Here is a 15,421-nt window from a genome sequence, read left to right as displayed (position 1 = left end):
ACACGCAGTAATGGGTTTAAACTACTACAACGATATAGGCTAGATATCAGGGGGAAAAAATTCACAGTCAGAGTAGTTCAGCAGTGGAATAGGCTGCCTAAGGAGGTGGTGAGCTCCCCCTCACTGGCCGTCTTCAAGCAAAGGTTGGATACACACTTTTCTTGGATGCTTTAGGATGCTTAGGGCTGATCCTGCGTGGAGCAGGGGGTTGGACTAGATGGCCTCTATCGGCCCTTCCAACTCTAGGATTCTATGGAGTTAATATTTTTCACCTTTTCGGACTTAGCATTAACCGGGATCTAATCTCTTGCCATTCTTTTGTTTGTGCTGTTTTATTGTTTTATCAGATATTGATAAATATCTGTATATTGTACATAAGCCATAATTTCCTTTGGTGGGAAACAATACATTATGACTGTCTCTGGGAAGATTATACCCTAGAAATCTTGGATGCCTTTAAAGCACGACTGGTCTTAAAACCTTGCATTTCTACTGTGTCCCTCCACCTAAAACTATGAATCTTTTATTTTTTTTAGCAGAATTTTTATTTTATTTTCCAAAATTTTTGAGTCCTTCGTCATTGATGGTGTCCCTAGTTTGTGGTGTAGTGGTGAAGAGGGGCAGCTTCTAACCTGGGGTGAGCTGGGTTTGAATCCCCGCTCCTCCCTCACATGCAGCCAGGTGAGTGACCTTGGGCTAGTCGCAGTCCCTAGTCCAAGCTGTTCTAACAGAACTGTCCTATCAAGGCTCTCTCAGCCTCACCTACCTCACAGGGTGTCTGTTGTGGGGAGAGGAAGGGAAGATGAGACTTCTTCGGGCAATGAAAAGTGGGGTATAAAAGCCAACTCTTCTTTTTCTTTATGCTTTTTATGCAATGGACCCACACTCAAATTGCCATCTGGGTGAGTGGGCCAAAGAAAGCCGTTTTGGTATAGTGGTCACTAGCTAGCTTGGTGTCGTGGTTAAGAGCGGCAGCCTCTAATCTAGAGAACTGAGTTGGATTCTCCACTCCTTCGTGACCTTAGGCTACTCCCAGTTCTCTTAGAGCTCTCTTAGCAGTTCTCTCAGAGCTCTCTCAGCCCCACCAACCTCACAAGATTGTCTGTTGTGGGGAGCGGAAGGGAAAGGTGTTTTTAAGCCACTTAAGGACACTTTTGAACAGTGAAAAGCGGGATATATATATATATATATATATATATATATATATATATATATATATATATATATATATATATATATATATTAAAAACCTTGCTTTTCTTTTTCTTTTTTCCTGCTTGTATTTCATTTTTTGCTTTGGTTCACACCCTCTGTTTGTCCAGGTCAGGCATTCACATCTTTGGATCACGGGCCAATCCTCTTGCAAGCTGACATTTCCGTGAAACGGGGACCTCGTCCTTCTCCTGCGATGGAACCATGGCTGTAATTCTGTTGTGTTTCAGCTGCATCTGTCAGGAGATCACTAAGAAGATCCAGTTTACAGGACCTTCCAGGACATTTGTGGGATTGTGGGGCGTCGCCCTCGGGGTGCTGGCACCCCCTTTCCCAACAGACGTCGCCGCCTTCAAAATCGGCCTGCTCGGGCCGTGGAATTGCGACCCGTTCTTCTCCAAGGCCTTTCCCCAAGCAGCCACCGAGTTAGCTCTGCAGCGGATAAAGAGGGACCCCTTGCTCCACGGTGCCCCCACGTTGGACTGGATCCTGCTCGAAGAGGACTGCCAGACCTGCCATGCTCTAGCCGGGTTCACGGCCTACGGGAAACTCTCCTCGGCTTTCGTCGGACCTCTGAACCCCGGCTACTGCGAGACAGCCGCCTTGCTCGGTAAGGCCTGGGGCAAAGTTATCTTCTCGTGGACGTGCTTGGCCGACGAAGCGGACCATCCGGACTGCCGCCCCGCGCTCGTCGGGACGCTGCCCTCGTCCGCCGGCGTCCTCGTGGCCGTGCTGAAATATTTCAACTGGGCGCGTGTGGCCATCGTCTCCTCCCGAGGAGACTTCTGGCTGGACACGGCTCACAGACTGGCCGACGCCTTGAGGAGCCGGGGGCTGCTGGTGCAGCTTGTCACGACAGCGGACGAGAGAGGTTCCCGAGCCGAAGGGGCTTGGGCGAGAGTCCAGGCGGCCGGGGACGTTAAAGGTGAGTAGGGTGACCCAGCCTAGGCTGAGCTTGTCAGAGCTCAGAATGCTAAGTGTGGGCAGCGGTTGAGGACTCCTACTCTAGAGCAGAGGTAGTCAACCTGTGGTCCTCCAGATGTCCGTGGACTACAATTCCCATGAGCCCCTGCCAGCGAACGCTGGCAGGGGCTCATGGGAATTGTAGTCCACGAACATCTGGAGGACCACAGGTTGACTACCCCTGCTCTAGACGACAGCTAAGCCCACAAAATTATTTGTGAACTTTCTGTCCATCCACTTCCCCCTTCCTTTTCTCCACTCCACAGAAGAAAAGGGGTTTTTTTGTCCAAAAAAATAACTCTCGATTTCTTCCTTGCAGTTATAATTCTGTGCATGCCATCGGCTCTGCTTGGAGGGGAGGACCAGGCCAAGCTGCTCGCCCAAGCCTGGGAGATGGGCCTGGCTGACGGGAGGTACATTTTTCTGCCGTACGATACCCTGCTCTACAGCCTTCCCTACCGAAATCATTCCTACTTCCTCCTTGACAAGGACCCCGTGTTCCGGGAAGCTTATGACGCCGTCTTGACCGTCACCTTGGAATCCGGAGACGAGACATTTTACGAAGCCTTCGGGGCAGCAAAGGAAAGAGGCGAAATATCGACAGACCTGGAAGCAGAGCAGGTCAGAGCAGGCTAACGATACCATAAAATGATAAATCTTTACCTGTTCGGGGCAGTAACAACACAGGATAACATGATAAAATATAATAATAATAAGTTGTTTTTTTTATACCCTGCTTTTCATGACTCAAAGGAGTCTCTAAGTGGCTTCCAATCGCCTCCCCTTCCTCTCCCCACAGCAGGCCCCCTGTGAGGTAGGCGGGGCTGAGAGAGCTCTGAGAGAACTGCTCTGCACAACCTGCTCTAACAGGACTGTGACTAGCCCAAGGTCACCCAGCTGGCTACATGTGGAGGAGTGGTTGAAGCACACTATTAACCACTACATGTATAATAACAGAAAACATTTGTAATTCAATTTACCCCAAATTAGTCTAAAATTCTAAAGGGGAGGGCAGATTCTTGAAAGACAGTTCTTCCCTCGGTTTCCGGTGGTAGGGCTAGTAATTCCTGGTGGTCCAGTGGGCCTCTTGTCTGGGGCAGGGATGCTCTGTCTCCTTGGTGCTTGGGGGAGGGACACAGTGGGAGGGCTTCTGGTGTTCTGGCCTTCCTGGTAGACCTCCTGATAGCACCTGGGTGTGGTCTGGTGTGTGACACAGATTGTTAGATTGGGTGGTCCACCACCCTGGTCCAACGTGGCTTCTCTTATGTTCTTACATCCATCGGTTCTTAAGGTTACATTTCTTTTTCCAGGTGTCTCCTCTCTTTGGGACCATCTACGACGCCGTTTACCTGGTCGCAAAAGCTTTAGACAACGCACATCAGCCCGGGACATCTGAGCTCTCAGGGATGACGCTGGCAGAACATACGAGGAACCTCAACTTTGCAGGATTCAGCCACAGGATCCAGGTGGACAGCCGGGGGAAGGTGGTGGCCAATTACGTGATCCTGGACACAGACGGCAGAGGGAGCCGCTTATCCCCTACCTACTTGCTGGGGACCTCCTCTGGCTCGGTCCAGCCCCTGGGAAGAGCTATCCACTTCCCTGGAGGAGGCCCACCCCCTGAAGACTCCAGCTGTTGGTTCGATCCAGATGTTCTGTGCATTCGAGGTAACGGCGTGGGGCTGTTGGGTAGTGTTTCAGACCGCTCACCCTGCAAGGTGGGACAGCAGGAGCTTCCTTGTACTGAAGCAAAATGCTGGTCCACTGAGGTCAATATTGCCTGCTCAGGCTGGCATAAGCTCTCTATCAAGCAGGTCACATCACCTCCTGCCTGGTACTTTCAGCTCAAGATGCCGGGGATTGAACCGGGGACCTTCTGCAAGCCCCACAGAGACCCTATCATTGAGCGAAGGCCCAGGGTCTAAGGCTGAGGTCTTTCCCATCACCTGACTTTGAACATCATTTCCGACTTCGCAGTTCCAGTGGAGTCTGCTGGGTCTCTGGTCCTCTGAAAGAAGGCAGGCTGCGGGGAGGTGGATGGAGAAGTCTAGAAATTCCTAAGACAGCCAACTAAAACCTTCAGAAGAGCATTGCTGGACCAGACTGGTGGTCCATCTAATGCATCTCACCCAGGAACTGGTTGGCCCCTGTGTGAGAGGGGATGCTGGACTACATGGACTATTGGTCTGACCCAACAGGGCTCTTCTGAGGGTCTTCAATCACAGCCCCCCCGATGCTTCTATTAACACAACAGGATACTTCTTCCCCCCCCCTCCCTGGGCAACCATGGCGTATTGAGGCCTTTCATCTCAGCCCAACGTAAAGGGTTAAGCATCTGTTTGCCAAACTCTTTTGCATGCGACTCTGAGTGCTTCCAATTAGCAATGCACCCGGGGAATGCTGGGAGCTTATTGCAGTAAGGAGAAACCATTGCTTAATCTCCTTTGAGCTGGACTCTTAAGAGGAAGGTGGCAAATGGAACCCTGAAGTGAGAGGCTGTCCAGTGGTGCTTTCACCAAGCTTTCCCCGGTCTCTCTGGGGTTATGAGTGACAGGTGTTGATTTATTTGCTAAGCAATTGGCACTAATGCACAAAATGCAGCCTGTAATTTAATTATCCATCCTAAGGTGCTAAAATGCCCACATTCAGCTCGGTGCAGTGGTTAAAAACAGCGGCCTCTGATCTGGAGAGCCGGTTTGATCCCCCAGTCCTATACATGCAGCCAGCTGGGTGACTCTGGGCTAGGCACAGTTCCCTCTGAGCTCTCTCAACCCCACCTCCCTCACAGGGTCCCTGTTGTGGGGAGAGGAAAGGGAAGGCGACTGGAAGCCGCTTTGAGACTCCTGATCCAACATCAAATTCCTTCTTCTTCTACTACTCTGGAGACCATGTTTGATTCCCCACTCCTACACATGTAGCCAGCTGAGCTCGTCACAGTTCTCTCAGAGCTCTCAGCCCCGCCTCCCTCACAGGGTGTGTGTTGTAATGAGAGGAAGGGAAGGTGACTGTAAGCCGCTTTGAGACACATGAGGCCTCACCTACCTCTCAGGGCCTCTGTTGTGGGGAGAGGAAGGGAAGGTGATTGTATGCCACTTTGAGATCCAGAAGGCTTGCTGGGTGACATTGGACCAGTCACAGTTCTCTCGGAGCTCTCTGTGCCCCACCTCCCTCCCAGGGTATTTGCTGTAAGGAGAGGAAGGTGATTGTAAGCCGATCTGAGACACATGAGGCCTGCTGGGTGACCTTGGACCAGTCACAGTTCTCTCAGAGCTCCCTCAGCCCCACCTGCCTCACAGGGTGCGTTGTGGGGAGAGGAAGGGCCATTTCAGGCTCTCCATCTCCATGCTGGTAGCCATAGCAACAACCCACCAGGCTGTTAAATCCTGCTGTGAAATGCCAGCTCAGTCACACTGGAAAACAGCAAGCATAAAGGATTTAATCCCGGATAAGACGGCTGATCCAGCATGCATCCCGGGATGCCAGCCTCCAGGTGGGACCTGGGGACCCCCCAGAATTAACTTCTCTCCAGACTTCAGAGACAAGTTTGACTCTGTAGCATCGTACCCCAATGAGGTTAACAGAGGCCATTCACCCTCCCAAAGTCTCCAGGTATTTCACCCCCCGGAGGTGGCAACCCTGCAAGAGACACTGACTATTGGCATCTCAAATTTGATTGTGGGCCTTTTGTCCTCTTTCTGATCCACGGTGTATTTCATTTCAGCTCCTAGCCGCTTGGAAACAGGCATTCCGAAATTGCAGCTTTTCGAAAGAGCAGTCGGTATCAAACTTTTCTTCTCTCCCCCCCCCTTTTCTTTAGGCACGGATCCACCCATTGTGGCCATCGTCCTGCTGCCACCCCTCTTCCTGCTCCTGGTTGGAATCTGCCTTGTTTATCTCATCAGGTCAGAACTTCGCTTCCCTCGGCTGAATTCTCCCATAGAATCGAATCCTAGAAACCTGGAGTTGGAAGGGACCTCCAGGGTCATCTAGCCCAACCCCCTGCAGGTGCAGGACATTCACAACTACCTGGCCACCCACAGTGACCCCTGTCAAACATCTTTCCTGCGTGGTTATTTCCCGGGAGAAACAAAGCTGTGTGTATCTTTGTCTTTACCCCATTTTCTGTTTTGTTTTGTCATGTCAAGCTCATCCTTCCTAACTCCAAAACTCCAAAATACCCCCCTTTTCCACTGGGTTTCTGGGTCCGCCACTTAAATCAAGAGGGATGGGGATGTCAGTCAGAAGAGAGCCAGAATCCAGTGGTATCTTCAAGACTAATGAAGTTTGGGGCAGAGGAGGAGGTCTTGAGTGAGTCTCTGCTTGCTTCGTCAGATACAGCGAGAATGGGAGTCCATCTGTCCTTCTATCACAAAGTTGAGGGATTTCCATTGTGTGCAGCTAAATGTGGTGCCTTCTGTGGAAATAGATCAAGGTGGGCAGCCAGAGGCCAAGACCAACCAGATTTGTGGCAGGGGAGGAGTTTTTGTGATTCACTGCTCACTTCCTCAGATACAGATAGAATGCGAGTCTGTCTGTCCTATATATTGAAAATTTGTGTGATTTGAGATGCTGCCTTTGCAGGCAAAGACAATAGGAAGTGAATTACAAGTGTAATTGGATTAGATGTGATATGCAGAGGGAAAGTTGATGGGAAGAAATCAGCATTGGTGATGAGACAGGAAACCAAAGTCTTGATTCAGCCCAGGAGGGAACATTGTATTGAGTTTCATGATCGGCTGCAATTCCAGTCATGCCTGCTATTGTCATATGCATCATCAGGGGAAGGCCTCGGCCTCCCTGGCCTGACCCGGCAGGGCTCTTCTGAGGGTCTTCTCAGGGGAAGGCCTCGGCCTCTCTGCCCTGTGGCTGGCCCTGCAGAGATACTGGCTGGCCCCTGGGTGAGACGGGAGGCTGGACTGGAGGGACCCTCCCTGGTCTGACCCAGCAGGGCTCTTCTGAGGGTCTTCTCAGGGGAAGGCCTCGGCCTCCCTGCCCTGTGGCTGGCCCTGCAGAGGAACTGGCTGGCCCCTGGGTGAGACGGGAGGCTGGACTGGAGGGACCCTCCCTGGCCTGACCCAGCAGGGCTCTTCTGAGGGTCTTCTCAGGGGAAGGCCTCGGCCTCTCTGCCCTGTGGCTGGCCCTGCAGAGGAACTGGCTGGCCCCTGGGTGAGACGGGAGGCTGGACTCGAGGAACCCTCCCTGGTCTGACCCAGCAGGGCTCTTCTGAGGGTCTTCTCAGGGGAAGGCCTCGGCCTCTCTGCCCTGTGGCTGGCCCTGCAGGGGAACTGGCTGGCCCCTGGGTGAGACGGGAGGCTGGACTGGAGAGACCCTCCCTGGTCTGACCCAGCAGGGCTCTTCTGAGGGTCTTCTCAAGGGAAGGCCTCGGCCTCTCTGCCCTGTGGCTGGCCCTGCAGGGGAACTGGCTGGCCCCTGGGTGAGACGGGAGGCTGGACTGGAGAGACCCTCCCTGGTCTGACCCAGCAGGGCTCTTCTGAGGGTCTTCTCAGGGGAAGGCCTCGGCCTCCCTGCCCTGTGGCTGGCCCTGCAGAGGAACTGGCTGGCCCCTGTGTGAGACGGGAGGCTGGACTGGAGGGACCCTCCCTGGCCTGACCCAGCAGGGCTCTTCTGAGGGTCTTCTCAGGGGAAGGCCTCGGCCTCTCTGCCCTGTGGCTGGCCCTGCAGAGGAACTGGCTGGCCCCTGGGTGAGACGGGAGGCTGGACTGGAGGGACCCTCCCTGGTCTGACCCAGCAGGGCTCTTCTGAGGGTCTTCTCAGGGGAAGGCCTCGGCCTCCCTGCCCTGTGGCTGGCCCTGCAGAGGAACTGGCTGGCCCCTGGGTGAGACGGGAGGCTGGACTGGAGGGACCCTCCCTGGCCTGACCCAGCAGGGCTCTTCTGAGGGTCTTCTCAGGGGAAGGCCTCGGCCTCTCTGCCCTGTGGCTGGCCCTGCAGAGGAACTGGCTGGCCCCTGGGTGAGACGGGAGGCTGGACTGGAGGGACCCTCCCTGGCCTGACCCAGCAGGGCTCTTCTGAGGGTCTTCTCAGGGGAAGGCCTCGGCCTCCCTGCCCTGTGGCTGGCCCTGCAGAGGAACTGGCTGGCCCCTGGGTGAGACGGGAGGCTGGACTGGAGGGACCCTCCCTGGCCTGACCCAGCAGGGCTCTTCTGAGGGTCTTCTCAGGGGAAGGCCTCGGCCTCTCTGCCCTGTGGCTGGCCCTGCAGAGGAACTGGCTGGCCCCTGGGTGAGACGGGAGGCTGGACTAGATGGACCCTCCCTGGCCTGACCCAGCAGGGCTCTTCTGAGGGTCTTCTCAGGGGAAGGCCTCGGCCTCTCTGCCCTGTGGCTGGCCCTGCAGAGGAACTGGCTGGCCCCTGGGTGAGACGGGAGGCTGGACTGGAGAGACCCTCCCTGGTCTGACCCAGCAGGGCTCTTCTGAGGGTCTTCTCAGGGGAAGGCCTCGGCCTCCCTGCCCTGTGGCTGGCCCTGCAGAGGAACTGGCTGGCCCCTGGGTGAGACGGGAGGCTGGACTGGAGGGACCCTCCCTGGCCTGACCCAGCAGGGCTCTTCTGAGGGTCTTCTCAGGGGAAGGCCTCGGCCTCTCTGCCCTGTGGCTGGCCCTGCAGAGGAACTGGCTGGCCCCTGGGTGAGACGGGAGGCTGGACTGGAGGGACCCTCCCTGGCCTGACCCAGCAGGGCTCTTCTGAGGGTCTTCTCAGGGGAAGGCCTCGGCCTCTCTGCCCTGTGGCTGGCCCTGCAGAGGAACTGGCTGGCCCCTGTGTGGGACGGGAGGCTGGACTAGAGGGACCCTCCCTGGTCTGACCCAGCAGGGCTCTTCTGAGGGTCTTCTCAGGGGGAGGCCTCGGCCTCCCTGCCCTGTGGCTGGCCCTGCAGAGGAACTGGCTGGCCCCTGGGTGAGACGGGGTACTGGACCAGATAGCCTATTAGTCTGATCCAGCAGGGCTCTTCTGAGGTTCTTATGATTGTCCTCCTCATCAATAATCCCGTCAATCAATAATATGATAGCGTGGTTTAATAAAAGCTAATCACATTTGGCTAATTATTCCAATTTGCATGTCGAATTCTCCTGTCCTTAATACAAAAAAAAAAGGGGGGGCGCTTATTTTAGTGCAAAGAATCTCCTGCTTCAGTTCAGCCTCCTCCACATTCCAATTCCATCACCTCTGGAAATCCGCTCCGGGCTTTGCCGGTCCCTTGGCCTAAAATCACCTCCGGCCTGGCCCTCTCCTGGGGAGTCCTACCGGGAGGTCTCAGTCGGTTAATGACTGCAAACCTCAGGAAGGATATTTTGCTGGCTAAGTGCAAAACAGGCAGGTCATTATTCCAGCCCAGGTGTTTGGCGGCCCTCCGACAATTCAGGCCGCGACAGGCAATTGCCGATCGCTGACGGAACGCTTTTCCGAAAAGATAATTGTAAAGCCTCATGTGCACGTATTCCCTCCAGAGCAGTTAGACAGAACCTTCTGCAGCAAAGCCAAAAGGGCCCCAGACCTTTAAATTGCAGCCTATTTGCTGCTACAGGTTGCAGTCACCTGATTCTTCTTCGTTCAGGCGTGAAGAGTTCAGTGTTGGTTAGAAATGGGCTGTCCTAACCCTATCAGGGCAGGGACCCCCATAAAAACCAACCATGCTAGACCTGACCCATCTGTGTCATTTTTCCGTGTGCTTCCTCGGGAGGTGGTGGGTTCTCCATCTTTGGAGATTTCGAAACAGAGGCTGGAGAGCCATCTGACGGAGAGGCTGATTCTGTGAAGGCTCAAGGGGGTGGTAGATGACAGTGGGTGAGTGAGAGGGTTGTGAGTGTCCTGTACAGTGCAGGGGGTTGGACTAGATGACCGATGAGATCCCTTCCAACTCTGTTATTCTATGATTCTAAATTCCGTCTAAATACCCGGAAGACGTTCCTGACAGTCAGAGTGGTTCCTCAGTGGAACAGGCTTCCTCGGGCTCCATCTTTGGAGATTTTTAAACAGAGGCTGGAGAGCCATCTGACGGAGAGGCTGATCCTGTGAAGGCTGAAGGGGGTGGCAGGTGACAGTGGATGAGCGAGAGGGTTGTGAGTGTCCTGTACAGTACAGGGGGTTGGACTAGATGACCCAGGAGGCCCCTTCCAACTCTGTGATTCTATTCTATTCTGGTTGCTACGCAGAGGTAGACAATGAAAAACCACCTTTGTTCCTCTGCCCCAGCCTGAATCGCCCAGCCTAGCTTGACCTCATCAGATTTCAGAAGCTAAGCAGGGTCGGCCTGGTTAGTCCATGGATGTGAGACCAGAAAGGAAATCCGGGGTGGCTACATAGAGGCAGGCAATGACCAAACCATCTCTGCTCGTCTCTGGCCTTGCAAATCCTACGGTGTCTTTATAAGTCATCTTGTCACTTGAAGTTTAAAAACCACGCACCATGACTGCACGTTCACGCGCTTCAGCTCACCCTTCGGGAATCGCCCCTGCTCGACATTCCCCCAGTTCATCCATCCAACCCCGGCGATAATTTATGAAAACAGCAGTGTGGGAGCAAGCCTGTTTCCTCAGCTGTTCCTTGGCAGGAGAAGGTGTCGGAATCCAGAGCAAGTGTGGTCCGGTCAGGACGGAATGGAGACTCGCTTCCAGAATCAATACAAGTTCTCTTGGCCTCTGCACAAGCCCCCTGAACTGCCTGACAATCAGAGGGGAGGTTGTTCGGTCAGCCGTCCATCCATGCAAAAGAAGAAGAAGAGCTGGTTTTTATACCCCGCTTTTCACTACCCGAAGACATCTCAAAGAGGCTGACGATCGCCTTCCCTTTCTTCTCCCCACAAAAGACATCCTGGGAGGGAGGTGGGGCCGAGAGAGCTCTGAGAGAACTTCTCTGGGGGGGGACAGCATTATCAGGACTGTGACTCGACCAAGGTCTCCCAGCAAGCTGCATGAGGAGCGGAGAATCAAACCCGGTTGTCCAAATTAGAAGCCCCTACTCTTAACCACTACACCAAGACAGGGAAAGCCCCCCTATGGTCTTCGGGGGGAGGGACGGACTCTCACCGCTTCCACAGGTGTCTTTTGTCGGCCGTAGACAGATGTTGGCCTTCTGTTCAAGTGGAGAAGCCGTTTGAGCAATCTGCAGGCCACCCAGCAACTGGTTTGTTGAAGGTCAGATATTAATCATGAAGGATGGAGGGCAGAGATGGGTCACCTTCTGACCTAGATTTTTCCTTCCCTTAATCTCCCTTCTCAAGATATTATGAATTCTCCGGGGCTGGAGTGGATCCACCCAGAAGTGGTTCATCCTAATAGTCCGTGAAGCTACAGATGCTGCAGTTCCAGGAGCCCCACTGTGCTATATGGTTAGGAGGGCTGCACACTGTGAGGGTTAGGGGGGTACTCTTGCTTAAAGTGGCTTGTGCACTGCAAGAATGAAAAAGGGGTGGTGCACAGGCTCTGCTAGTAACTGAGCACGCATGTGGGCTGCAAGCCATATGAGTGTCATGTAGAGGATGGAGCAGAGTTGTTCTCTCTTCCCCCGGAGGGACGGACCAGAACCATTGGGATGAAGTTCATTCAAAAGAAATTCCGTCTAAACACCCGGAAGAAGTTCCTGACAGTTAGAGAGGTTCCTCAGTGGAAGAGGCTTCCTCGGGAGATGGTGCGTTTTCCATCTTTGGAGATTTTTAAGCAGAGGCTGGAGAGCCATCTGACGGAGAGGCTGATTCTGGGAAGGCTCAAGGGGGTAGCAGGTGACAGTGGATGAGCGACAGGGTTGTGGGTGTCCTGCATAGTGCAGGGGGTTGGACTAGATGACCCAGGAGGTCCCTTCCAACTCTAGGATTCTGTGATTCTATGATTCTAAGTGTGGAAATTCCCTTAGATATAGGGGCATTACGCTTGCATTTGAGAAATGTTTTCAGCCAAGTGAAGCTATCTGTTGCTGCTTTGGACTCTTGTCTCTTTTGCAGGCACAGCGCCTTCTACCGCCAGGTGGTCAAGGGGTCGAAGAAGTTGCTGCTGACCCTGGATGACCTCACCTTTGTCAGCGCCAAGCTGAGTCGCGTGGTAGGTCACGGAAAGGCTCGCGGCAGGTGTGAGCCCCCTCCCCCCAAAAAACAGTGGCATCCACATTCGGCCTCAAAGCGAACCTGGAAGTGGGTTGCAAACAAATCAACCAGTATCATAACAGCCCTGGTGGAATTTATGGGGTGGGCTTGTTTGGAATACACTGTGCAGTGAGGGATGCCAACCTCCAGGTGGGGCCTGGGGATCCCCTGGAATTATGGCTCATCTCCTGGTGACAGAGAAGTTCCCCTGGAGAAAAGGGCTGCTTGGGAGGAGGGACTCCCTGTCATTAGCTGTTCTGCCCTTGAGCCCAGGCAGGGTGGCTCATTCACAGACAGTGTCCAGTGCAGACTAAACTAATTCCCAGTCACATGTATTAGACATCTCATAACAACAGACTAATATGAGCCTCTTGTGGCGCAGAGTGGTAAGGCACCCGTCTGAAAGCTTTGCCCATGAGGCTGGGAGTTCAATCCCAGCAGCCGGCTCAAGGTTGACTCAGCCTTCCATCCTTCCGAGGTCGGTAAAATGAGTACCCAGCTTGCTGGGGGGTAAACGGTAATGACTGGGGAAGGCACTGGCAAACCACCCCGTATGGAGTCTGCCATGAAAACACTGGAGGGCGTCACCCCAAGGGTCAGACATGACCCGGTGCTTGCACAGGGGATACCTTTACCTTTAACAACAGACTTGACACAGTTGCTGAGTTCCTCTAAACAGATGGTGATTCAGTGCAGTCTTGTCTTGTGGAAAAGAGTGCGGGTTCCTTCCGCTGCTGCGGAAGTCTAACAATGGGGTTTGGAGGGAGAGGGGAGGGACGGGGAGAGTTTTCCCTGCCCTGGCTGCTAGCCAGGAAATTGGGCTGATCTTCCATCCACGTTCTAGGGACCAAGGGGAAAAGCTCTCTGACTACAATTCCCAGCATCCTCTCTCTTAAAGCGAGGGGGGAGAATCTCTCTTACCTCTCAGCACACCTCAAGCCCCTCCCTGCCTTAAATTCCATCGACTCCCAGCTGCACCCCCAAAGTTTCTAGGTGTTCCCCAACCCAACGCTGGCAACTCTGTCTCCAGACTACAGAAACCAGTTCTCCTGGAGAATGGGGCTAACTGGAGAATGGGGCTGCCCTAGAGTCCACCAAGGTCCCTTCGCTCCCCAAATCCCACCCACACCTGGCTCCACGCCCAAAACATCCAGGTACTCCCAGTTCCAGAGCTGGGAACTCCGTGCGCACTTTGGCACATGGCTGTTTTGCAGGCCATTTCCCCCCTATTCTGTCTCATTTGCCCCCACAGAGGTTGACCCTGGAGACCCTCAGTGAAACGAAGAGCCACTCAGAGGACCGGAGCCTGAAATCGGCAGCTGGATCTTTATCCATGAATAGTGCAGCCGTGACCTATGAAACCTCCAACGTGGCGGTGTACGAGGTAGGAGAAAGCCCTGGCTGGACACGGCCATCGTGTCTCTTTGGAGATATCTCTGTTCTTTTGGGGAGGGTGGTGAAACTCACTCCCATCTCTTGTTTAGTTAAAAAAACAACAACAACGGCTGATGGAATGATGTCACTTCCTGTGGAAACCCGGAAGTGACATCATGCCTATCTAGGCACCACCGATATCTCTATGGTTTTGTTGGAAAACGCGAGACCTGCAGTGTGCGCGATTGAGCAGAATTGAAGGATTGTCCTGCAGGGGGCGTTGGAGGAGATGTGCATTTAGCATAGTTGGATGGGGAACTTCCGGCTGTTTTTCGAACGGTCTCCCCAGTGTCCAAGTTGGCGCAACAGGAGACTTCCTGTTTCTTTGAGCAGACGTCCTCCCTGCTTGTCCACGCAAAGGACATAATGACTGATGACAACAATTAGACAGCTGGTTAGACAGCACGGTCTCTCTAGGTGAGCCATGCTGGCTGTGCTTTACTCTGCCATTCGATAAATAAATACATTAATCCCAGGTGAGGACAAAGAGGGGCCTCCCATTCAAGGAGGTTAACATCAATGCACACTTAGCATGGTGCAGTGCCCCCCAGTGGCCAGGCATGTGGAATTGCCCACTGCAATAGGAGCTATTTCACATTTTGATGATGATGAAGAAGAGTTGGTTCTTCTATGCCACTTTTCTCTACCCAGAGGAGTCTCAAAGCAGCTTCCATTCGCCTTCCCTTTCCTCTCCCCACAGCAGACACCCTGTGAGGGAGGGGAGGCTGAGAGAGCCCTGAGATTACTGAAGAAGAAGAAGAGTCGGTTCTTATATGCTGCTTTTCTCTACCCAGAGGAGTCTCAAAGCAGCTTCCATTCGCCTTCCCTTTCCTCTCCCCACAACAGACACCCTGTGAGGTGGGAGAGGCTGAGAGAGCCCTGATATCACTGCTCGGTCAGAACAGCTTTATCAGTGCTGTGACTAGCCCAAGGTCTCCCAGCTGGCTGCATGTGGGGGAGCGCAGAATCAAACCAGCTCACCAGATTAGAAGTCCACAGGCCTAACCACTACACCAAGCTGCACCATGTTCACCGACTGCCCTCCTTCCAGCACAGCTGTTTGCAATCTGAATTTTGAAATTAGGGGGAAAGCTTTGAACCGGTGCAAAATCTATAATTAGATTTTAGCCTGTCGTAATGTTTCCCTTCTGCTTTTGGCGGGCAGGGGGACTGGGTGTGGCTGAAGAAACTGGAGCGTGGGACAGCTGGTGACCTTCGACTCGCCCCCTCCTCTTTGTTATGCAAGGTAGGTAATCTTAATGCGTTTAATTTAGCTTATTAGCTGCAGAAGGATGAAAATATGAAATATTCTCCAAGAGGATGGAGTGATGGCTACAGGAAAAAACAATTTTCAAAGGGGATGAGATAGGGTCATGGCAGAGAGATCTTACAGTGGCCATGGCGATGGAGGGGAACCTCCACATTCAGAGGCACTAAACCTCTGAATCCCAGAGCCAGGAGGCAACACCAGGGGAAGGCCTTGGCCTGCCTAGTTGACCACTATAGGAGACAGGATGCTGCACTAGATGGATCATTGGTCTGACCCAGCGGGGCTCTTCTGAGGGTCTTCTCAGGGGAAGGCCTCGGCCTCTCTGCCCCGTGGCTGGCCCTGCAGAGGAACTGGCCGGCCCCTGGGTGAGACAGGAGGCTGGACTGGAGGGACCCTCCCTGGTCTGACCCAGCAGGGCTCTTCTGAGGGTCTTCTCAGGGGAAGGCCTCGGCCTCT

The 15,421-nt window shown here is 53.7% G+C and overlaps 1 protein-coding gene across 1 annotated transcript in view; it reads left to right on the top strand.

The window, feature by feature from the left end:
* Positions 1–15,421, top strand: part of LOC143839365 (retinal guanylyl cyclase 2-like) — a 51,506-nt gene that overhangs the window by 12,602 nt on the left and 23,483 nt on the right. The window contains exons 2-8 of the mRNA XM_077341248.1: positions 1,323–2,137; positions 2,495–2,796; positions 3,486–3,843; positions 5,993–6,077; positions 12,124–12,220; positions 13,514–13,645; positions 14,861–14,941. Of these exons, the coding sequence (XP_077197363.1) occupies positions 1,417–2,137; positions 2,495–2,796; positions 3,486–3,843; positions 5,993–6,077; positions 12,124–12,220; positions 13,514–13,645; positions 14,861–14,941 (1,776 nt within the window). The 5' untranslated portion in view covers positions 1,323–1,416. The remainder of the gene's footprint in view (positions 1–1,322; positions 2,138–2,494; positions 2,797–3,485; positions 3,844–5,992; positions 6,078–12,123; positions 12,221–13,513; positions 13,646–14,860; positions 14,942–15,421) is intronic.

Source organism: Paroedura picta, chromosome 6 (genome assembly GCF_049243985.1).
Source record: "Paroedura picta isolate Pp20150507F chromosome 6, Ppicta_v3.0, whole genome shotgun sequence".
Classification (NCBI taxonomy): Eukaryota; Metazoa; Chordata; class Lepidosauria; order Squamata; family Gekkonidae; genus Paroedura; species Paroedura picta.
This window is presented reverse-complemented; position numbering and strand designations above follow the sequence as displayed.